The sequence below is a fragment of the Lygodium microphyllum genome, chromosome 13 (genome assembly GCF_053477565.2).
Source record: "Lygodium microphyllum isolate KBCC chromosome 13, Lygodium_microphyllum_v1.1.10, whole genome shotgun sequence".
In the NCBI taxonomy this organism is placed as follows: Eukaryota; Viridiplantae; Streptophyta; class Polypodiopsida; order Schizaeales; family Lygodiaceae; genus Lygodium; species Lygodium microphyllum.
In genome coordinates, this window is record NC_141147.1 from 81,127,536 (window position 1) to 81,151,970 (window position 24,435).

Below are 24,435 nucleotides of genomic sequence, written 5' to 3' on the forward strand. Positions count from 1 at the left end.
TTTTGTAGTCTTTGTTGCATAAGGTAAGACATTTTGACTCAAATTTTTTACTATACGGAATGATGGTGTTGTTCATTGCAAATGACGTTCCTTTGTTTTTACTATTGGTTTTAGGGCATTGATTGCTTCTCTCAAGCAAGAAATCTCTAAAACTATACTTATTGTTGATCCACTGTTATTAGTGGAATCGTTTTTGAGATCTCGTTCAAACATAGAAATATTTTTCAAAACGTTTGATCCAATCACAAACTACCTTTTTTTTTCCTTACGTCGAAAGGTATGCAATTTCACAAAGGGATTAATGTATATTTCTTTGTTGTATGCATTTCATACTAACATATCACTTTGCAGAGAACATTAGAGCCTAATATATATTGATATTCTCACTAGAGAAATTATCATTATGAACTCTCTTAGTGGTATCCACGGCCAAGCAAAAATGTGTGTTGAATAGAATAATGCTTACTTTTTTATTTATTATTTATTTTATTTTATTGTCTATTTTAGTAACATGTTTCCATTTACAGTGATGGCAGGCTTATGGCTACCTTTTTGGACACCACATATGACGATATTGCTTATCCTCAAAAACCATATAGATTTCTCCAACAAGAAGTGCCCTTCCAAAATGATGCGCATTCTTGTGGATGGAGGGTAATTTCAAATGTTTGTAGGACAATAGATTCAAAGATTCTCAAGATAGATGGGGTTAATGTAAGTATTTTTCACGTTTTTTTTAGCAACTTGTCTTTGAGTTTTCCAACTTACTACAATTTTTCTTTGCAGTGCCAAGATTATTGTGATTCATACACATGGTGAATAAGGGAAAGACGTATTGAGTTGATTTTGGATAGGGCAATCATGCCAGTCGACCTCGACTCCCCTCCACTAAAATCCTCAATTAAGAGTAAGGAGAAGGTGAAGGGCAAGTCAACTAGAAAGACTAGTAAGGTAAACTCCAAAAAGAAAGAAATGCCAACACTTTCTCGTCCATCTCCTCATCAACCCCTGAAGAGAAGAGGCCCCCTATCCAAGACAAATTCTTTTAGTAACCAAAGAAAAAAGCCACTGTAAGGAGATTAAATATCTTTGCATAAAGTGATGAAGAAGTTATAAAGCTAAAAGAATACAAATAGATGCAAATGAAGCAAGATCCTTGTATATTTACACTTCAATTTTATAACTATTGATTCAATGAAAAGTTTTTTGTCATATGTAAATGTAATCAATGTTTTCATATTTATGGCTCGAAGCTTAAAATTGTGGGAGGCAAGCAACTCATACAAGAAAAAGAGTGTTCAGCTCTTTTTCCAATTGTTTTACCATTTACTTTGAACTTATATTTAGGGGACGTACACTCTAGCATCTCTAAGCCTTACATCTTTAAGACTCCAATTGGAAGTGATATTTACCTCCTTTGCACCTTAAGTTGAAGGGCATGCAATCTATATTAGAATCCAAGGAAATCCAAATGCCTAGTTTAAGTTTGTATCTCCTATAATCAAAGCCCAAAGCAAGAGTTTGTCGTGCAATATTATAACACACAGACAAGGATTGGGGACATACAATACACCTCATGGTGTCACCCTTATGGTCAACCTCTCTAGATTTCCAATGCCTTCCTATAATGTTGTCTAGTTCTGCTTCTGCAAAATTTCTACTTGGCCAAGATACTTTTGTTCTTTGTAAGTTTGCTATTTTGACGCAGCCCACAAAGATATGTAAGGTATAAACCATGACAGGCGTATTCTTCTTGAGATCCTTCTAACTGTCATGGACTTTTGAATATCTTGACATATTTTGAATTTAAACCTATGCATCATTGCCTTATCTCAGGAACCTCCCAAATTAGAGATGAGAAACTTGGCAATGGTAAATCCTTGATATGTCCATATATACCCTCTCTAGAGGGAACCACATAATGTGCATAATATATAAAAATTCTTCTCTCACCAAAAGAACAGACGGTCTCATCAGCATAGATAATGTCTGCAAATGCCTTATGAATCACATTGAAAGTTCCACTCAAGCTCTCCACAGGTTGCCATTCAGTACTTGTTAACATAAATGTATCTACAACCAAGAATTCGATATTAATACTTGCTTAAATGAAAAAAATATCACATATGTTATCATTTTAAGACTTATAATGTGTCTGTTGGCAAACACGTTCGTTAGAAGACAAGTGCATATCCTTGGCCATGTAAACATGTTGCACTTTGACAAACCACCCTTCATGCGTAATTTTAAAAGCAATGATATGTCCCTTCCAATGATGTTTTATATCCTCTCTTTTTCTTCTTTTCACCTTGTGAGAGCCCTTGCAAGAGGGCAACATGGTAACCCAATCATTTATGTAAAAGTTTTTGGGCTCCCAATTTCCATCTACTCCTTGGCTATGGACAATGTAGGCGTTTATTAAATGAGAAGGGCGCCTTTTGGATGCCATACTTAGATTGAATTCGGAGAGAAAGAAGCTCACTCAGAAATGCAAATGAGCAGAGAAAGAAGCTAACTAAGAAAGGTGAATGAACTCAAAAGGAATATTAAGAAGACTAATGAAGATATATTGGGGGTGCCAAAAGCTCCCGACTTTCAAAAAAATCATTATTAACTTTACAACATCTTTATCATGTCCTTTGTCAGATTTTATAAGTAAATAAGGACTTTGGGACTACCAAAACATGTTAGAATTTGGAGATTTTGGCTAAAAGAGAGGAGAGAATCACGAAGTGGACTCTACTATCTCCAAAAAGGAGGAGACAAGAATACCATATTCTTGCACACATGGAAAAATCTCTTTGGTCCTTTCCTTAATCCCGTGATTAACAAAATTGCATTTTTTTGAAGTGTTTTTTTGCCCTAATGGCGAGGTGCCCTTATCTTACAAGACAACAAGGGCACATGGTGGGCTCAAATCTCACCTCTTGGTAGTAGTGTATTTGCGTCTAGTTTTATTGGTTTTTATGCAAATAGTTCAGTCTCTTATTAGAAGGTTTTTGATATATCAAAGATTGCTAGGCAGTACATGTGAAAAAGGACAAGGGTATTCATGGAGACATACATCTTACAAGATGATGATGAGATAGATGTTTGTTTGATATTTGTATTGCACAGATATAGTTGCAGCTGAGGCCATGCTAAGAACTAGTGACTCAGATTGTTCTACTAAGATCTTAGTGCATTCTTTGGAGATGTACTATGACATTGTTACATTTATCCAGGTAGAGGTCGAGATCGCTCAGCCAAATGAGTCTCAAGTTGTCAAGGTTCAATCTATAGAGTTAGAGCCAAAGAACATATAGAGGCCAAGTACAAGACTGTGAACAAGAAAGTTAAACGAGTTGCAAGTCCACTACCCTCACATAGTGAGGATTAGATGAGGAGGGCCATAGGGCAACCAAGTTTGTGAGATCTTGGATAGATTAGTCACAATTTTTCAACAAAGACTTTAGTAGAGTTGAAAGTTGGAAATGATGAGTTTTTGCTTCCTATAGAGAAGCCGTGCTTTATGGATATATTGGAAAAGCATAGAAGGGCATTTTGCTTTTTGTACTGAAAAGATTGGGTGTATCAATCCATGGTAGTAAATAAATAAGATAATGAATGCATTAGATTGGGTGTATTGATCCAATGGTAGTAAATGACATAGAGTAAATAAATAAGATAATGAATGCTATACAGTAAATGACATCTATAAGAATTATTTTGATAGATATTTTTGTGAAATGTGAGATATATTACATTTGAATAAAGATATACAAAGATAAGGCATCAATAGTGTAGTGATGCTTTCAATCCTAAAATTAGTCTACATTAGAATCAAAGTTTTGAGAGGAAGAAATAGAGTCAAGTCCTTTCTATTTCTTCCTACAAATCAAGGGGATAGATCTTAAGAGATTGCTAGAGATAAGATAACATGAGCAGTAGCATCCCACATATCGAGCCACCATTCAAGTATTCAAATCTGATATTGCTACTAAGAATCGAAGTTGAGGATATTGAAATCTAATATTACTATTAAGAATCACAATTGAGGATATGATGAGAAAAGGACTCCCAAGAGCTAATATCAAGTAAAAAGTTATATCCTTCATATTCTTCAAAGCACCATTCAAGTATTGAAATCGGATACTGCTACTAAGAATTGAAGTTGAGGACATTGAAATCTAATATTGCTATTAAGAATCATAGTTGAGGGTATGATGAGAAAAGGACTCCCAAGGGCTAATATCAAGTAAAAAGTTGTATCCTTCATATTCTTCGAAGCATCCTGTACACATGAGATTCTCTTAGTCCTAAAGTGGATATGGTGCACAATACCACTAATACTTTTATCTATTGCTAGGTTAATATTTTTTATATTTTAATGAATTAAAAATTGAACAATAAACATAAAAAAAGAATGAGGTTTACTAGTGGTGGCAGGATTGTTTGAATCGATCTTTTTGTCTCCCAAAAATCAAAGCTTCCTTTCTTCTAATCATAATATGCTACCCTTGTCTTATCCATTAGTGCTTGCTAATAAGTTAACATTACAACACAATATAATGAAAATGTTCTATTTTCAAGTGCCAAGATCAAGGTGAATCTTTTCACTTTCTATTCTATTAGCTTGAGATTCATCCATAGTATACCTATCCCTACCACTTTGTGTCAACAGAATGAGTCTCTTTTATCTATTTTCTTATGAATCAAACTAAAGAGATAGAAGAAAAAGCTTGGATTTGATTGAAACAAAATCTTACTGAATGGATGACTTGGGGGACGATAGGCGGGGATGTCCCAACCCAATCAGGGTTACCAAACACTGACAAGATAATCTCATTTCAAGTCTATGAAGGCCCATATCTCTATAGCTAAGTATACAAGTAAGTGGTGCTAGTCCTCTGGGTAGAGGCTGTTTTGATTATTGATCACCTTCTCAAGAGTATATGAAAGGAGACCAAGGGAGACCAAGGCAAACTAACTATAAGAACCGAGTGTGATTTTAGTGAGAAAATTTATGTCAAAGTATAATCTACTCTAAGACTAAGAAGAGGAGAGAATGATGGTTCAAATGATTATAAACAAAAAAATGAGTGTGCTTTTGGTAGGAAAATGTGATAGCAAAATATTTAACCATTTAAAAAGAAAGAATAATGATCGAAAACTGACCCCGAACATGAGTCAACACCCTTACATATTTAATAGCCTGACCTCTTAAATGAATAATATATTCTCTCATTAATCACATCTGAATGGCCAAATTTGGAGAGTTTATTCTTCTAAAACCTCAACTAATTAGCAACTTAATCATTTTCTTACAAGTGTTGTTTTTGAAACGTTTTTGGTCCTAATGGAGAAGGGTAATATTCACTTTGGAATTTAGTTCTTGAGGCTAAGAGATAGTATTTCCTTTCTTATGCTACTCAAGTTGTACAAGTGCACTTCGTAAATAGGTCTACACAGCTAAGAAAGTTATTTAAAATTGCAAATTTTAGCACTACTAAAACAAACAAAACCTTCGGTGGTCTTTGCTCTTTCACTCGAACTTCGACTAAAAGGGGCAAAGATTACCAAAGGTTTTGTTTGGAAGGCAAGGAAGACTACTTTGACACACCGTTGAAACAACGCACTCTTAAGTGTAATGACAAGAGTAATTAGTCGAGGAGAGAGAGTTGATGTAGTCCATAATCCATGCTATTTTAATATGATGATTCACCATGCAGCTGTACCATTGTAATAAAGCAAGTGTCTTAACAAGTGGTGCTAAACATCATCATTCTTGGAGCCACACTAAGGAGCCAATTTTGTGATATATTTAGCGTCGCCTACAATTAGTTAATTGACAAAAATGGCCCCTTCAAGAATGATGAGGTCTTTTCTATTAGCATTACCTGCTAGGACATTTCCTTTATTACAATGGTATAGCGACATGGTGAACCATTATTGTTCAACCAAACATATGTTTGGTTAGGCCCAATTTCTCATTCCTCATTATGGTATATGACCATACTTCCACTAATACCTCCCTTAGGTGATTGTGCAATACACTTTATACTATACATTTTACCACCTTTATGAAATAATGGTTTGTATGATCTCATAATTGGTTGGCCAAATATTCGAATAATGACAACTAAACATGTCCTTGCCCATTACTAGTATGCCCACCTCATTGCCCTTAATATTGAGTTAGCTTGATTTTGATGTCATAATCTAGAAGTAGCCCTTAGTTGTGCTTAAGAGGATTACACTTGTTTTGTAGGTAACTCCATGAGATTGTTATTATGCCCCAAATATTAGATGATTAACTTGTTCAAACTAGTTCCATGATATTGTTGGTACTTCTAATGAGAAAAACAAAAGTTTGGTTAGCCTTGGCCAAGTAGGTTAGATTACCATGACCTTTGTTTTGGGATGTTTGAATTGTGTTCATTCTCAAATGGGGAAGATGTTTGTCAAGTGATCTAAGTTCAAGTTTTCATCTTCTTAATACAGTGCTAGGAAAAAGGTCAATCGTTATTTGATGTTTTTTTTTATCTTTAATCATTGTATGTAGAAAAACGCTTCTATGTGAAAGTATAAAAGTTAATACATTGAAAAAAGCTTTAAACATTGTGATCGAGAAAAGGTTTAAACACTTTATTGTGCACACTAATTGAAAAGAAGCTTGAGTAAGCCAAATCTCATCAACCTCCAACATTAGAAATCGCCTCGATTACTATTCAAGGTAACATGATTTAGTGGTGAAACTCAATGAGTTTTGCAAAATATAATTATTGACTATTATTCATGTGTATACTGTTAAAGCAAAGAAGAATTATGCCCAAAATTCAAAACAAAATTTCTAAGAACTACAAAAGAAATTTATGTTTACAAAGAATCTAGTCTTTTATATTGTAAGGTCTTCCATTCATGTAGAAATTCTAAACAAGTTGGAATGATGCTATGGTATTTTGAATTTGTGAAGGTGATTTGGTTCGTAAAGTCTTTTCATGTAACTACTCAAGTGCCTTTTATCAAGTAATATGCAAGGAAGCTTGAAATCAATAGTACACACAAAAGCCATTGCAATCAATCTATTGCGTACATAAATCTCTAGAAAAATATAAAAAATCAAGCTATCATTATTTGTGTGAACATGATCCATGCTAATATCTAAAATTGGCAATTGAAAATTCCAATCTTACATATACATATTGGCCTCAACACATGCATTATGCTAAGAAATTTTCCCAAGTACATGCACACATCCCCTTAATACATTGGACCCAATGCCTTCCTAGCCATTTTAAATAGTCATGCCACAAATACATATTCTCTTACATGTTGACTTAAACAAAACAATGGATGTCTTTCTATATAACTATTGTGCATGTGGCACTATATAGTCAAAGGGCTCCCTTGCATTTGTTTTGCATATACAAGGAGGAGATTCATAGGCAAGAAATTGAAACTACACCCTACTATTGTTGAGATAAAAGTAGCTCTTCAAAAAATTTGTGGGACTTCTCCCTAAAGTTCCTTGCTAAAGACCTTGTCTTTTTGCAAGCTATCCATACACCCAAGTCATCAAGTCACTCTTCAATTAATCTACATTCTTCCCTCGTATACTTCGAATTCTATTGTGCTTCATACAATATATATGTATTTGACCCATTGCCCATTTGACCATGAGATGAAGCATGAGACCCATCGCTCATTTGACCAAGAGACCAAGGACAAATATTCAATCTTGTACAAGTGAGGACATGACGCCTATACTTAGCCACTTTCACAATTAGAAGTATCAAATCCCTATGACACTACTCACATATGTAGTGATAGGAATGAGCATTGCAAGTTGATTAACTAGCTTTGCATAACACTTTATTCCATTACCTACATTGCACTATCTCGATCAGCCCAAGAACGCAAGATATGCTACAACTGGCAAATGCCACCCCTTGCCATTTCTAGCATCTACACCATGGCATACAACCTAACCACCTAACAAAGCAAACACACTTGTGGCAGTCATTGTGTGTGGAGGATGGTGTGTATTTCTACCAATCCTCTGCACCGTCACATACAACCTACCCACCTAACAAAGAAAAAATGCTCATGGTAGCCATTGTGTGTGGAAGGTGTATTCACTTTCTCCCATCTCTACAATCATATTAATAATTAACATCCAACAATGATAGCTGATATACCTAGAAATCATGTAGACTTGTTTCTCAATAGTTTATCATTCGACAAATAATGCATGATCCTCAACACATTCCGACAACGGAGCCAATGTTGAGATTAAGCTCCACTCAATGCCATGTTCTAGGGGGAACTTTCCTATGAACAAAACAATAAGGTGGTAAAGTGTGTAAAAATTGGCACTCTTTAAGCACTCTTCTTTCCTAAAAACCACCTGTCATCCAAACAGCACCATACTCTACACCTTACTCTAATGTGGCATCGCTGGTGTTTGGTGTTTCCAATCTACAAACTCCAAATTATAAGTGCAGCTTTCAGGAGGGCTAACACGTTCTCTCAATCTCATTTAGCTTTCATCAACAAGTCTCATACCAGCAGGTTGAAGTTTAATTAATGATGCCAAACTCAACTTCACATCCATTTACATTCCAAAACAACAGCAAGTCCTTTAACTTGTAGCTCTCAAGCTTTATGCCCGTAAGCAAACATTGCAGCACAGTCTCACATAATTCAACATTCTTTTAGTGGTGGAGTTTCAAACAGCCAGCAGACTAAAGACTAAAAATTTTCAGGTTCAAATCCAGTCCTATAACAATGCCAAAACACAAAGCTTAGCCTGTGACAGATTTGATAGGAAGAATGCGTTCCGAGCACCGAAAAATTTGTAGCATCATGGCAATATCACGAGTACTCGAATTCAGCAGCAGTTGCACCCTCCAAATTTTTCTTGACATAGGAAATTGTTTACATATCCAATTACACTTGAAATCGCTGAAGACAAAGGCTAGGTCTCCTTATTCACCCATTTAACATGTACAAAAGATCATTCAAAATTTCTGGTCCTGGCCTGAAAGTGCGGTGACCACCACTAAGTTTTACTGCACAAAATCCAATTATTTAAGATTGACAAGAAACATTACTTGGACCAGAGCAAATGTATACATGCTCACCTCTTAACATCAAAAGCCCTTGAGGTAGCAGCATTGTATGCCCACATTATCAATAATAACAAACATTAAACAGAATATGCAATGACAGATTTCAACTGCGCTCTTGGATTGCTTCTAAGCTACAACAAGGCACACCAAAAAGCTATCATATGCGCATGTAATTTGACTGAACATTCAACCTTGAGTACTGAACATTCATTCTTAGATTACAGTAGATTAGACAACCAGTTTTAAGACATGTTTTAGAGCCGATGTGACTTTGGGTAGCATCTATCAGCCCTTATTGCGACCAAAACAGCAAGTTTCGACGAACCCACAGCAATGTCTGCATGGAAAAGCTCCATATTTGAGGAACACATACATGCATGATTGATTCTCGAGCAGACTTAACCAATCATCATGGAGAAGGAGACATATCAGGCCAGAAGTACAATGTGCCATTTATCTCCTCCTCGTACATATCCATGACAAGGTCATCCAATTCTTCACTGTCATACCACATACACTCATCTGAATCCTCATTGAAGTAATCTGAGGCATCTAGATCTGATTCATCCGTTTTGTAGATGTCATTCTCAACCACAGGAGGATGAAACACCTTCAACCTTTTCATTGCTTCTTTGACAAAGGCTTCCTCTGCATTCACATACCAACATCCTCGTACATCCAGATGTTCCAAGCATGCACATTTCTCAAATAAAGCTTTCAAGCCAAGATTCGAAAGTAATCCGTACACCATTTCAAGGTGTTTTAGCTGTGGCATATACTGTGAAATAGCCAGGGCCGCATCATCGCTAGAAGGATGACAATTTGGATACATGTTCAAATTCAGCCGTGTAAGAAAGCGGCAGTTTTTTCCAAATGACTCAATACAGGCCTTTGACAGAGATGCACAGTTACTTATATCCAGGAAGGTGAGGAGAGGAAATTTGGGAGCCAACTGGCACATGCAGTCATCTGTCACCACGCTGCTGGGTATGCGGAGGACCTGAAGAGGCGAATCACTGCAGAAAACCACCCTTTTAGATAAGAATGTCCTGTGCAACAAGCCGTTGAAACATACTCCTTTTTACACTACTTTAGGAGAAAAGCAGGCTTGGAGAAAGAACAAGACAAGGCTAGACTCAAGCATTGAAACCGATATCTTAGAATGATGAATATTGTGTGAGGAAAGCTTAAATGCCAAGATCACAATCAAACGGTGACTATCACACTACATGTTCACTTAATTCAACCCTTATACAAGCTGCTGAGAATGTTGAAAACAGGTGGTTTCCTGCACTGCCATTAGGGCAGCAAACATGGAGCTATCATACCGCACAGCTTTTGCTTGTGAGCCTGACATCAAGACAGCAAAGGCAACCACCACAATAGAAGACTCTTGCATCACGCTTTCTTTACACAATTATCTGATTACTTGGGGGCACAAGAACAAGAGGACCAACCTCCGTGCTATGAGGCGGAGCATGTTGTTACTGCTCAGATTAGGCACAACTATCTCCCGCAGGCAACCTCTGCTCCGGTTGACCAATAGCACCAGCATCCTCTCTACAATTTCCGGCCTTTTGCCCTGGCTCCAGTGATCGAGATCAACACTTGGCCAGCACACTGCGTCTTGCGAAACGCGCTTCCATGACCGGCACACCCTAGGGACGATTGTGAGCATGTCTTCCAATGAGAGACGATTGAAAATCTTAGCAAGGGCGTCAGGAAGCATGTCTGCCCAGGAGGGACCAATTCCTGCGGCCTCCCCTGCTTCAGCTGCATCCTCTACACCAGACGCATCATCTTTGCAACAAAGGACGTCCCGCATCTCCATTTTCACTGTGGCTTTCAAGAGTAGTCTCTCGAAATTGTGGAAGTAGCGCTTATCTGAGTTGGTGCAGATGGAAGCAGTACTCTTGAGCTTATACAACGCAATCAGATGCGTTGAGGCTGGAAACTTCAGGCCAGGTAGTGATTGAAGTATCCGAATGGATGACGGCAGAAAAAATTGCGTGGTGGAAGACCCTGGCTAGGTGGCAGGGGACTCGCTAACTGTGGAGCAGGGCAATGCTCTGTATGGAAAACCCTAGCTGTGAGGCAGGGTAATTTGCGGTCTGTGCAATACCCTACTTGTGCGGCAAGGTAATTGCCTGTCTTCTTCTTCTTCTTCTTCTTCTTCTTCTTCTTCTCTGCCTGGGAACCAAAACAGGGGACTTCTGGAAATGAAAAGCTAGCCTTCTTCTTCTTCTTTTTCTTGTTCTTCCTCCTCAGCTTGGGCACCAAAAGCAGGGGAACCTCTGGAAATAAAAGGCTTGTCTAGAAGAGGCTAGTCTTCTTCTTCCTCTCTGCTTAGGCACCAAAAACAGGGGATCCTGTGGAGCTAAAAGGCTAGCCTTAAGGGAAGCTGTTGAAGTTTGGGATTCAAACCTGGCTTTGCTTGGCCATTGGCCAAGTTTGGATTGCCGACAGAATCTCTAGGAAGGTAAAGCGGCACTCTGAATTTAGCAGATCTGAGGCGCCCTTCCTTTTATCCCATAATGTTCCATCTCTCTAGACTAAAGCAGCCGCAGCACAGACACAGAGAGAGAGAGAGAGAGAGAGAGAAAGATCTGAGAGAGGACCGGGGGGGCCTCACACATCAACCTCACATCACCATTCTTTTTTTCTTTTTGGTGGCAGGGTACCAAGGTCTGACAGAACACTTAAATATTTTTTCTTGGTGTTTCTGTCTCTGCCTTGTTTTTCCCCTTCTTTTTTCACATTTTTCCCAATGGAAGTCATATCCAGGGTCCATACATGCATCTTCCTCTTCCTCTTCCTCTTCCTCTTCTTCTGCTTCTTCTTCTTCTTCTTCTTCTTCTTCTTCTGCTGTGACTATGGCGCGGCACGGCGGCACAAAACAGAGGGAAGCCTCGACTGCAATACTCCCCACCCCCTTCTCTCTCTTCCCCTCTGCCCAGGCTACGCTGTCAAAAACGAGAAATGAGGAAAGACTGAGAAATAAGGCAAAGCCTGCAAAAGTCCCTTTGCCAATCTCCATGCGCCTTTCTGTCCAGTGGATCTACCCGCAGAAAGGAAGAAATTAACAAAAGGCTCGGTGAAAATGCAATTATTACAATAATTCTTTATTAAAAAAGGTTCCCGTAAAATTAAAATCTACCATGATGATTTACAAAAAGTTTGGGGTGCAATTTTTGAAAAATTGCAATAATTCTGCTCATCCACAAGGTCAGACTTATAAATGGGATTTGGTCAAATAGGACACTAAGTTTTTCAATTTATATAAACCAATATAAATAAACCAAGTAAGTCAAGCACTTCTCAACACTTTCTCTTTGCTAAACTCAAAAAATTCAATTAAAAATATTAATTTTTCAAAAAAGTAATTAAAAATATTAACTTTACAATTAATTATCTAGGCCATTAAAAAAGTTTTGGTGAAACCAAATTATTGTTCAATTAATAAATAATAAATTATGTAGCCTTTTAAACACAAAGTACACAAGCTACTAAAAAGTCACTTGATTTTGCAAATTAAGCCTTGCTAAATTTCTTTTTTCCTAGGATGAAATCACAATATTTCATTTAGTAATAACTCATGTAAGCTTTTCAAGAACATTTTGGGTGAAAGCGAAATATTATACAACTAATAATAAATGGTGTATGCTTTCTTCTATAGTATACCCATGAAAGGGACTTTGCCACACGTAGCAAAAACACGTGGAAGATATTGGTACTTCTATGATAGACCATTGACACATCTTCCCTATTCGTTATTATTTTTATTTCCTATTCCTACTAATGTTATTCATTTTGTATAGTTTTCCTTTATGTGCATTGGGGTATCTTGAGCTTTGCCTAGGTTTGTCATAGGAATTCTTTTAAGGTTTTAAAAAATCCTATGACAAGCCTTAAGGCTTTGGAAAGATATTCTAGCACTAGTTTAAGGGCTGCCAAAAAGTGAGCAAAAGCAAAAGGAGAGGTGAGAAAAAACACTAAAAACTAAAGCAAATCATGGACTTATGAAAGGTGGTGGTGTGGCTGAGTGTGATAATTGATTGATGGTGGCTTGACCCTTAAAGCCATGAGTGCACCCCCAAATTCAACAAAAGAAGTTGTAATCATCCTCATGATTTATCATCGTCATCATTCTTACTATTATTATTACCCATTTTGAATTGTGCTTGGAAAGTTGTGCTGCTTTTCTTCTAGACACAATCCCCATCCCAATTTCCAAATCCCTACCCCCGTCACCTCCCACAAATTGGCCCTTCTAGGACCTAGCCTCTAGCCTCTCTCAACTCAGATCGGGATATGTCTTTAAGGCATTGTAAGGGCCATGCCATGCGCAAACTTGCTACACTTACTTGAAGTATTGCAAGTAAAATGCATCTCTTTTAAGCCCTCCTTATTATAAAAGGGGATTACTTTACTTATAAGACATTAGAAGAGTCTATTTATTACTTGTGTGTGGCATGACACCCCCCCCCCCCTTCTCTCTCAACTTGGATTATGGGATGTCTTAAGGCATCTCCTACCAAGGTCCTCTCTCTCTCTCTCTCTCTCTCTCTCTCTCTCTCTCTCTCTCTCTCTCTCTCTCTCACATACTCTTGTGTCATTTGTGTCCATCCATGATCCCAATGCCCACACAATATGAAAATATGACATTTAGTCTACCTTTACTTGCTGGAATTCTAATCCCAATGTTCAAACAAGATGAGTCATTGCATTTTAGCCTACCTTTAATGAGTAGGATTCTATAGTACTAGTTCAAATCTTTTAATGCCCTAAAAATATAGCTATAAGTTTTAACTGATTTAGTTATAAAATCAATATTTATTACAAATTTGAGATAAATGCCCTCAAAATATAGCTATAAGTTTTAGCTGATTTAGTTATAAAATCAATATTTGTTACAAATCTAAGAAAAAAAGAACCCTTTCAGAGTCTAATTTTTAGAAGCGTATGTCCATTCATGGTAGATGTCAAGAACAAGAGGGCTTAGAGAACATGATTGTCTCATTGGCTTTTGCCCCCTATGGAGATCTCATACAAATATAGATGCGAAACTTACCAAATATGTATGAAGTATTCTCAACTATTAACTTCTTTTTTACACACAGACATACGGTATGAAGTGGCTGAAGTTGTGAGAAGCTTTGATATGGAATCATTAAGTTGGAGTCCTTTGATCCACTAATGGGGAAAAAAATTGTTTGCACGTGTAAGGTTGATGATTAGAACGAATAAAAGGTGAAAAAATCTAGCAATGTTACCCTTTGAGAGGAAAAAGAACAAAGCAAACACTTTTCAAGTTCAAAGGCAAGTGCTATGATTAAAGTGGGTAGGCTCAATAGGCTTTTGGTCCAGGCAATACCATATCATCCACATCAAGCTCAAGTAGTTGGACAAAGAGATAAGAACTTTGGGCCTCTTGTTTGCATGCCTTTAATGTATGAAGCACAACATTGTAAAATTTTGTTATTTGCCCCTCAGCTTTTCTTGCATGAACAAAGAAACACTCAATGTAAAGGGTAAGCAAACAAAAGAAAGTATGCACATAATCATGATGACCTTAGGTTCCACATTTTACAAGCTAATAACCACAAAGCATGGCATATTGGGGGCAACTTTATCACTTGAACATCACTAGCCTTTTGCCATGGTTTTTCAAATACAATTATGTTGAAGAGGAACTTTAACTTGAACAATTAAACCTTCGAAAGTACTATCCTAATGGTAAGATTGTAAGTTGACAAAAGGAACTTCCTACAACAATGTGACTTTCATTATGGTAAACAAATGAGAAAATGGCATTCATATGTATCCCTAGCCTATGCACAATAAACACAAATGGCCTTGAACCCATGCAACTTTCACAACTATAGCAAAGTAAATATGGAAGTTGAACAGTCTGTGGTCTAAATTAAGATTCAAGGAGGTCATTTTCATGATCTCTTGGTGTGGTTTTATTTGTCAGCTTTTGGATGGTGGTCCTTAAAACATTGATTGAACTCAAAGATGCTCAAAAGTGATAGTGTATTTATGTTGTCTTCTTTATGAAGATGTTGCAAGTGCAAATCATAAAGTAACTTCTTACATGCACAATTTAAGGTTGAGCAATAATAAGGCTTAGAGGGACTTGTGCTTTGGAATATTTTTAGTACATAAAGAGGTTCCCTTTCAATCTTGGAAAGAACCATTGTTTTCCCTTCACACAATAGTAATTTTATCATTATAGCCAAAACTTTCATGTTCATGTGTGTTGCCATTAACTTTAGGCCAAACTTTCATTTGTTTTTAAGGTTTTGTATGAGCAACAAGAGGTCACATACTATTCTCGCTCTCCATTGTTTCCCAAGTAGGTATAGAGTCCATCATCTCAATTAGAGGTAAGCAAGTCGATTTCAAATTGCATGAGTGATTTGTGATAGAGAATAGATTATGTTTCTTTGTCATTTGTTTAAAAGCCTAATGGGTAAGTGATTGTAAGTAGATAGAGGATCTCTCTCTCTCTCTCTCTCTCTCTCTCTCTCTCTCTCTCTCTCTCTCTCTCTCTCTCTCTCTCTCTCTCTCTCTCTCTCTCTCTCTCTCTCTCTCTCTCTCTCTCTCTCTCTCTCTCTCTCTCTCTCTCTCTCTCTCTCTCTCTCTCTCTCTCTCTCTCTCTCTCTCTCTCTCTCGTGTGTCCATAATAGACCTCTAGTGTGAAGAACATGTAAAGAGTTAAAGGTGTGGCTCAAAAGTTGATCCTTAGATGGTTGTGTGAGGACAAGCAACTCTATTTCCTCAATATAGTCATCTTCAACTTATTTAAGGGTGTCCATTTGTCAATGCACCCTAGAGGGTTTGAATCCAAGTTTGTCATTTGAAATATGAGAGTGCATGTATAATTACAAACTTGCTCCATTGCATGCATAAGATGTCTTGAAATCATTCTAGAGCATTCATCACTTTCATAGGTTAGTTCCTACAAGAATAAAGGAGGTTTCTAGTTGCTTAGTTGCATGCTGTAAAAGGTGTTGAAAACATTCTGAAAGTTACACTCATCTCTTTCATATGTTAGCTCCTATAAGAAGATAGTTAAAGCACAATCACCACAAAGAACTCCTTCATTAATGAAGGCCATTTGCAAATTCATCCATGTAGTGGATGCCTAACACTCAATTTAGTTAGTAAGCTACAAATTTGACCAATTATTTTTCAAATTATGTTGGTTGATTCTTACAGTTCTTCAATTCCAAATGTGAGGACTTGTAATATGTCACACTATAACATGCATTGCTTAGAAACAAAGTAGATACAAAATTTACAAGGTTCTTTAACACATGGCATCTTTCAAAAATAGCTTTCTCATTATCATGTGAGGAGTTTCAAGTATAAGTTCTCATCTTAAGTATTGTCTTTGAGGAGGTGTATCACACGACATCTTTACCTTTTGGAGGAGTATTGACCACAAAAGTTTACCTCCCAAAACATAGATAACTCTATCTCCATTCATGTAGGTGCCGCAAGTGCCTATATGCTATGATAAAACATTTGATTAGCTATTAGTTTCAAGGGACTAGATTCTCCCCGAGGAAAACTTTGTATAAAGATAGTTCTACTTGAGATGCATGAGTTAATTTTGTATATGCACCAAAAAGATGGCACTCCCTACTAATGAATGTGTAAGGCTTTAATGAGAAATTACTTATCCGATACTTCATATCAAACATTTTCCTCAAATGAAATGGCTCAAAGGACTTCTAGGAATCTTGTCTTCTCCCTCCATTTGTGTTGAGAGTAGTGCACAACATCAAACATTCTTTGTGCCCACCACATGTTTTCTTATTGTTTTATGCTTAGATGCTACACATTATACAACCCTTTTGGTAACTTCTATGTGCATGGCCATTATAAAATAAACATTTGTATATGTTGATCAATAGTACATCCTATTATCATATAGAAATTAAGCATTTATAAAAATGATATTAAGGGAATCCAATCATGTCACTCACTTGGTGCAATTATTTGTGACCTTGCACAAAATAGATGCATAACCTTGTTTAAATTATGTTAGAGAATATACGTTTGACTTTTTGTACAAAATTGAAGTTCTCTATGAAGTAAAAATGAACATGAAATTTTGGAGAATACAAATCATATTGAATATTTTAAGGATTGATTTTTGTGCATGGTTATGAAAAGGGAGACTATATATTTCTCAATAGTGCTATTAAGATCCTTCTTTATTTATGGGAATGTCATGAATGTGATTTTCAATAAATATCTTTTCATTCTCTATCACAAATTTCAAATCTTAGTTGCCCTTTCTCCACTAGCATTCATTTGATGAATATTAGTTAAATCTAAAGCTTTAAACAACTCAAATAGGCTCATTTATGAGCATCTTAGTTTATACCATAAATTGTTTATGAGAAACTAAAAACCCATACAATTTTAAGTATTTTCAATATTCCTTCAAAGCTAGACCTCAAGCTTATAAGTTGAAGTTGTTCAAGTAGAGGTGTGCATGCACACATAAATGTGCATGGTAGGCAAATGCAACATGGTTATGCATGGATTCCATATTCACAATATGGTTGCATGTATAAATGATGTACAAGCATTATTTGCTTGCTTACAGAAGTGGTGATTTTCAAAACATGGTACTTCACTAAGCTTTACAAGTTCAAATAATAGCCATGTGAGATCTATTTTTCAATTCTAAACACAAAGGTCTAATCCAACCCACGAGCATGTCATGTGCAAACATCATGATCCTTTCCATATACACATACATCATACACACATTCACATGTGCATACATACATTCGTGCGAAACAAGTACATGCATACATACATATTAATACTTGCATAGATGCATACATGTGTGCCACCTCTAGGCATTCATGGAACATCCATAAACAAACAAAAGCGCATACATGGATGTGTATATGCACACATATTTGTTGACACACATGGATGCAAGCATGCATACAACATGTATTAATTCATTCATTCATTTACACACGCGCACGCGAGGTGTGTGTGTGCACTATTTCATGCCCTTCCCTATTGATATGCATCTATACAAATAGACTTATTTCTCTAGGGAGGTGACAATTGTCCAACAAATGAAGCAATAATTCTGATTAGCATTATCCACAATTGTCCACATGACACAAAATTTGACCAACTTCTTATAATTGTTTTGGCACATGCTATGCTATAAATTTTAGAATTATTTAATTCATTGTGTGAAGATGTCAATGTGCAAAAAATATTGGCTTGATCAATGTGATACATTGTGTCAATACATATGGACTATGTTTTTAGAAATGTAACAAATAATAGAATTGCTTTATGTTTTTTTTTTGCAATTATCTTCAATGAGTGTGCTTTGTGTATGCTCATCTATCCTAGAACATAGTTACTTTTCATAATTAGTAGAGCAGAAGAAGTAGGAGGAGAAAAAGAAAAACAAAGTATTTTGTTACAAATTTGCTTATGACCAATTACAACCAGCTTCTCCCCTAGACATATTTACACCATTTATGTTCTTAGATTATTCAAGTACTAAAAGGAGTCCATTGGAGTCTATGAAAATTGATCGAGTTGTAGCTTTAAATTGAGATTAAATGTTAGTATAATTGTTTTACTTATCTACAAGAGGAAATTAAGACATTTTGATGACTCGCTCAACTAACTTTCATGTTGAGGTTTCATGCAATAAGTTACATCTATGAGAATTTATGGGAAGAAATAATAAAATAAGAGAATTGAATTCGAGATCATCGGTGCTTATCCTCCTCATCTTGAAGATGACCAGAAGATTCTCATGCCTAAACATCCCTCCTTGTTGATGTAACACTATCCCTTTTAGTGCAATTGTGGGTGAAATCAAATATCTCTTAGTTTTTTAAAAACAAATAGTTTTTTAAGTTTTTGATGAGCACAAACTTTACTTCTAAAGTCTAAAAGTTTTTGGGAGTACGCATCGTGCGTTTGCATGATAAATGCTTGGATTGGATTTTGGTGAATGGGTCTTATACATAGTGTTATGATTAATGTATATTGATAAGATATCTAGATAATTATTTGAGAGGACACTAAAGGTGTAACTCAAATCATGCTTTGCAAGGCCAATCTTTCTATATTCCTTTGCAACTAAAATGTGTTGGTCCACCATCTTAAGGCTCCTAGATTTAAAGGGGAGTGAGGAGTGCTTGGATAGGAGATTACATTAAGGTGGCAAAGTCCATTGTTAACTTCTAACACATACTTATAATGATATAATGAACTTGGATAATCAAAAGTGGGGAAGAGGTGCTTGATTCAAACACATGTACTTGGATCAATGTTTTCTTTACTTGCACAACCATTTACGTAATGATTGGATAAACCATTGCTTTTGAAATTTAGGCTTAGCATCATACAAAGGCTACAAGCCTGTATGATTTTCTCAATCAACCTAGCTTCAAGTAATTCTAGTCAATAAGCTTTGCAATGGGTATTAGAGGCTTCATCTATTTTCATTAAATACAAACTTTTGCTAAGATGTATTATTTGGTGTTGCTCATCAATTCAACCTTCTTTTTTGCTTTAGCATAGAAAGATATGCATCTTATATGGATGTTTGTTATCATAGTTAGAAGAAAATGGAAAGTTTTGGTAAGGTGCATACCTTTGTCAATCAATAATTGGTCCTATTGGGCATATGATTGTGAAATTACTTGTTAGAAATTTAGTAGTGCTTGTAGTGAGTATGCAATCCATGACCAATGTACCTTGAGCACATTGAATTGCAAGAGTTTGGATCCTACCAAATCAATATCCTAAGTTTTAATAGTTTTCTAGCCATTGCAAGTACAAATGGAATCTTAGAGTAAACCATTGACAATTGTCAAAGGCATCTTATTTGTAATCATGACTAGGGTAAACCATTTACATTCATAATGTTGTGTTAAACTGTCATTATAAGTGTAGACCAACTCAATCTCAATGACACGATTTTCCAAGAACTAATCTCACTAGATAACTATCCATCTGTCCATGCTAACACTTAAAAATATTTGCTATCTAGTTTCTTGGTCCCTGTTATAGCCCTAATTCTACTAAGTGCATGTGAGACTCAAGAATAAATTACAAATTATTCATGCTTTGAGTATTTAATTGTATAATGTTGAGAATTACATAGAGAATGCAAGAAGGCCCATAATGAAGGACTCATGAGAAATCATGATTACTACGAAATGTCCATTGAAAGAACATGATACGTATAAGAAGATGCAAAGAGATTGTGCATGTTACTTGCAAGTTGGCCAAGTAGATGATTAGTAAGGACCAATGCAAGTAAACCTATATTGCACATGTCAATGCTCAACCTAGTTGCTATCTTTTTCACTATATCTAACTATATACTTGTTCATGTTAAATGGATATTACTTGTAGATAGCTCAACCATTCGACATGATGTGCAATGTGTATCATAGAGAGAGGTGTATACTAGGAAATCTCTAGAATGATGTGTAATTTGAAGCCTAAAAGAATTAGAGCTTTAGAACATCATTGGATGCGTTGAAGGTAATATATAGACAAGGGTGAATAGATTTCCTAATAGCTTTGCATCGTAAAGTCTACAAAGACTCTTGTATGGAAAAAAAAGCATTAGTTACCTTGATGGCATCCAATGGCTCTAGATTTGTATTGGCTAGTGAGAATCATGAAGATTGAATTTCGACATTTTAAACTCTCTCAAAAATGTAAAATGAAGTGGTAAAAGCGTAAAATTCATCGCCACAGTCGTAACAATCCAAATAGATCCAAATTTCACATTCTAGGTTAAAAGTTATGGTCTGTTTTAAGTTCTATCCAACATATAGGAATTTTTACATGCAAGTTGTTGTTGCAAGCAAGTGCAAAAAGGCCACATTTTTGCTTTTTTGGACTCTAAATTCATAAAAATGTGGATGCTTACTAACTTGAGCTTAAACCCTCAAAAAACACTCAAAATAGCTTACTTCAAGCTTAAGACAAGCCCCCTTCTTTATTTATATAAACAACCATGGGTAGCCTTAAAGACATACAATGCTCTTGGAGGAGACACTACTCTACAGGTGCAGGTGAAGCTAGAGAGAAACTCTTTCTCTTATTTTTTCTCTCCCCCCGTCTCCACATGTGCATGGAAGCTCTGCCAAAATCCATTGAGCTTCTCTCCTTTAGGAGACCTATTGATCAAATGCATTATTGTCTTTACAAAGGTTTCTAATGACTTAATTACAGTCACTAATAGTATTCTAGTGTTAAGTTAAGAAAGCCACTTGTATGATCAATCAAAACTCAAAGCAAGAAAGTATCACACTTGGTCCAATGAGAGTGAGAAACAAGGGAGAGTAGAATGTTGATCCCTCTTCCCGTCAGGCATTGTCTCACACGACCCCCTAAAATGGTACTATGCTGAGTTTTAAGACCTGGACCGTAAGAAAGGCTATGTTCAACTTTAGACCTAATTGTTGAGAAGCCATTCGACCAATGGAGTCCATCTAGCGAGATTGGATAACTCCCATCGAGGAATTCATCCCCCTGCTTCCCATGCACACACCCAAAACATATATAGTTTTCTAATTAGAATCCTAGCACACTTAGTTTGGACATTTAAAATTAACTTCCTTAATTAATCATTTGGCATAGATATGTTGCACATCTTTAGATTATGTATACAAAAACAAGTGAAAGCAATCATTTATTTCAAACAATTGAATAAAAATTGGCTCTAAACGAAACCGCCCTACACTAAGCCAATAAAACCACTTTGGATAGTCCATTCGATATTGAGCAAACTGCTCTCATCTAGAACTATCCGTACCAAGTATTTCCCAAGATAGATCGTCCAATACCAAGCAAACTGCTAACTGAAACTATTGGTATCGAGCTTCCACCATGTCCCCTAACTAGTGTAGGGACCTTCCAAAATGCGCGTAAGTCATTAACCCTATCCTAGACCCGTGAAAGTCTCCATAGAGCCCTGTTAGCTGTCATTGTGTCACAAGCAATCAGTCAAACCTTGTGGAGGGACCTCTTGTGTATGGGATGGCCCAAGTACCATGATGAAACTAGTTCCTTGGTGGTGGAACTCAACATGGTGTGCTTAGGAATAGCCACACCCGCTCTAAATCCATCATTAGCTTCTTATTACTTCACAAACACAACCATAAAGCAAACATGAAAATACAAAAAATACAATCTTTTTTCAACAAAACATTTAATGATTACATCTATAAAATTGAAGCAATAAAGCAAGCAATATTTTTATTACTCATGGACTACACAAGCATAGTATGTTCTTCTTGAAAAAGCTAAGGGATTGACTAGTAAGATAATATATTCAATCCCATGGTTTTTGGATAAGGAAAAGAGTTTCTAATGATAAAAATAACTTATTTAAAGTCACTTGATAAATCGGCGATGGAGGTGAAAGAGGGGCATTACAATTGTTGTCGGCATCACTTGCTTAGTCATGGTCACTTGCTCCACTCCCATTGTGGCTAGGACTTGCTCTATTCTACAGCTGCACTCCTCTTTGGGGCTTGGCATACTTGGCAATGAAGCTATGAATGTTTCGTTGGTGTCATTGGCTACATGCAAGGTGCAAATGTTTTCTTATATAAAAACTTCCTAGGAGATCATCCATCCTAGTAGTGTCGTCATCCAAGCATGCTTAACTGTTAAGTATAGAACAACAACAACAACAACAACAACAACAACAAAGCTAGTCCTTGTTGTTGTTCTACACTACAAGATAGTTTTTATAAACTTATTTTGGGAGGGGCTTACCAAGTACCTCCCACTTATGAATTGGCATAAAACACCTCATGAATGGGGACTTTTATCCTCATTCTTGAGATATTGTTAGAGTTAGTCGTAAAAATGTAGAAGTATTTTAATGCATGAAAATTGGATACATTATAAGGTGGAAGGGTGTCTAGCTTGATCAAGATAGAAGCATATGGTTCATAGATATCAACTTAATACTTCATAGAAGTATTAAGTTGCATGAAAATTGGATACATTATAAGGTGGAAGGGTGTCTAGCTTGATCAAGATATAAGCATATAGTTCATAGATATCAACTTAATAGTATTTCTTTTGCTACATTATGGCAACAAGATTAAAGTCAAGGTGATATTCAAACCTAGCAAGACCCACAAGCAAAAGGACTTTTAGAGTTAATGTAAGGGACATTTTCAAGGTACAAAAACAAACCACTTACTCAAAAAAGGGAAGCTCAAATTGTTAAGTATTGGTACAATAAGAGGTAGAATTTGGTGTATAATTTCAGGAACAACTCGAGGACAACCACACAAGTGTAGTACCGTAGCAATTTAAGTTTTGGGTGTTGTACATAAGTCAATGTCTAGGTGTTGACACATCTTGCACTTAGTCCAAAAAGAGTGTTACTCTAATTTACCATGTATAACACTAAGATCCCTTATATGTAGGGTGAGCTAGAATATACAGTCCACAAGCTAGGTGGAAGGTCCTTGCAGTAAATAAATACTATCTATTTTCCACATTAACTTTGTCTAGCTTGATTATAATGGGTTCATATGGTCCATAGATATTAGCTTAGGACTATTATTATTTCCAAATTATGGCAACAAGATTAACACTAGGGTTATCTTCCAACTTCATAGTACTAACAAGTAAAAGGCCTTCAAGAAATAAGGCATAGATATGTTAAAGAGACCCCTTTTTGCACAAAAACAAACCACTACTAAAAAAAGGACAACTCCAAAGTGTCAAGTATTGGTGCAATGAGGAGAGTTTGCATGGTAGAATTTTGCATATATTTTTGGAAAGAACCTCAAGGTTAACCGCAATAGGATTGTACCCTAGCAACTTGTGTTTTTGTTGTTATAGATAAGTCAATGTTAAGCATTGGCACATCTTACACTTAGTTTGAAAAGACTTGACTATGATTAACCATGTCTAGCACTAAGCACCCTTGTGTGCAGAAAATAGGGGTGCATGTGTGCACGTGCATGCATGTGTCTTATGAGTTGAGGCTTTGATCACCACTTAGATCATCAAAATGATGAGATGATCATCTTGCTTCCTCCAATTCTCAAAATTTCCTATTTACTACCAGAGAAATTTGCCCCCCGAGATATAAATCCTAGGCTTGATGCCACTCGACAAAGAATATGGCATGCTCCTCTCCACACCAGCTATGCTGCTTCACAACACTAGAGGCAATGCTTTGGATTTTCCAAGTGTTGCACTAGATAGTGCTTGTAGATTCCATCCTAATGCATTTGAACCAGCCAACTCCCAAACACCA

The 24,435-nt window shown here is 36.4% G+C and overlaps 1 protein-coding gene across 1 annotated transcript; it reads right to left on the minus strand.

The window, feature by feature from the left end:
* Window positions 1-9,124: 9,124 nt before the first annotated feature.
* Window positions 9,125-12,115, minus strand: LOC148026832 (F-box protein FBW2-like). Its single transcript, XM_087691363.1, has 2 exons — window positions 10,571-12,115; window positions 9,125-10,129 (listed from the first exon to the last, which is right to left on the minus strand). Exons 1-2 carry the CDS (start codon window positions 10,942-10,944, stop codon window positions 9,523-9,525), a joined length of 981 nt encoding a protein of 326 aa, XP_087547489.1. The 5' UTR covers window positions 10,945-12,115; the 3' UTR covers window positions 9,125-9,522.
* Between the last annotated feature and the right edge of the window lie 12,320 nt (window positions 12,116-24,435).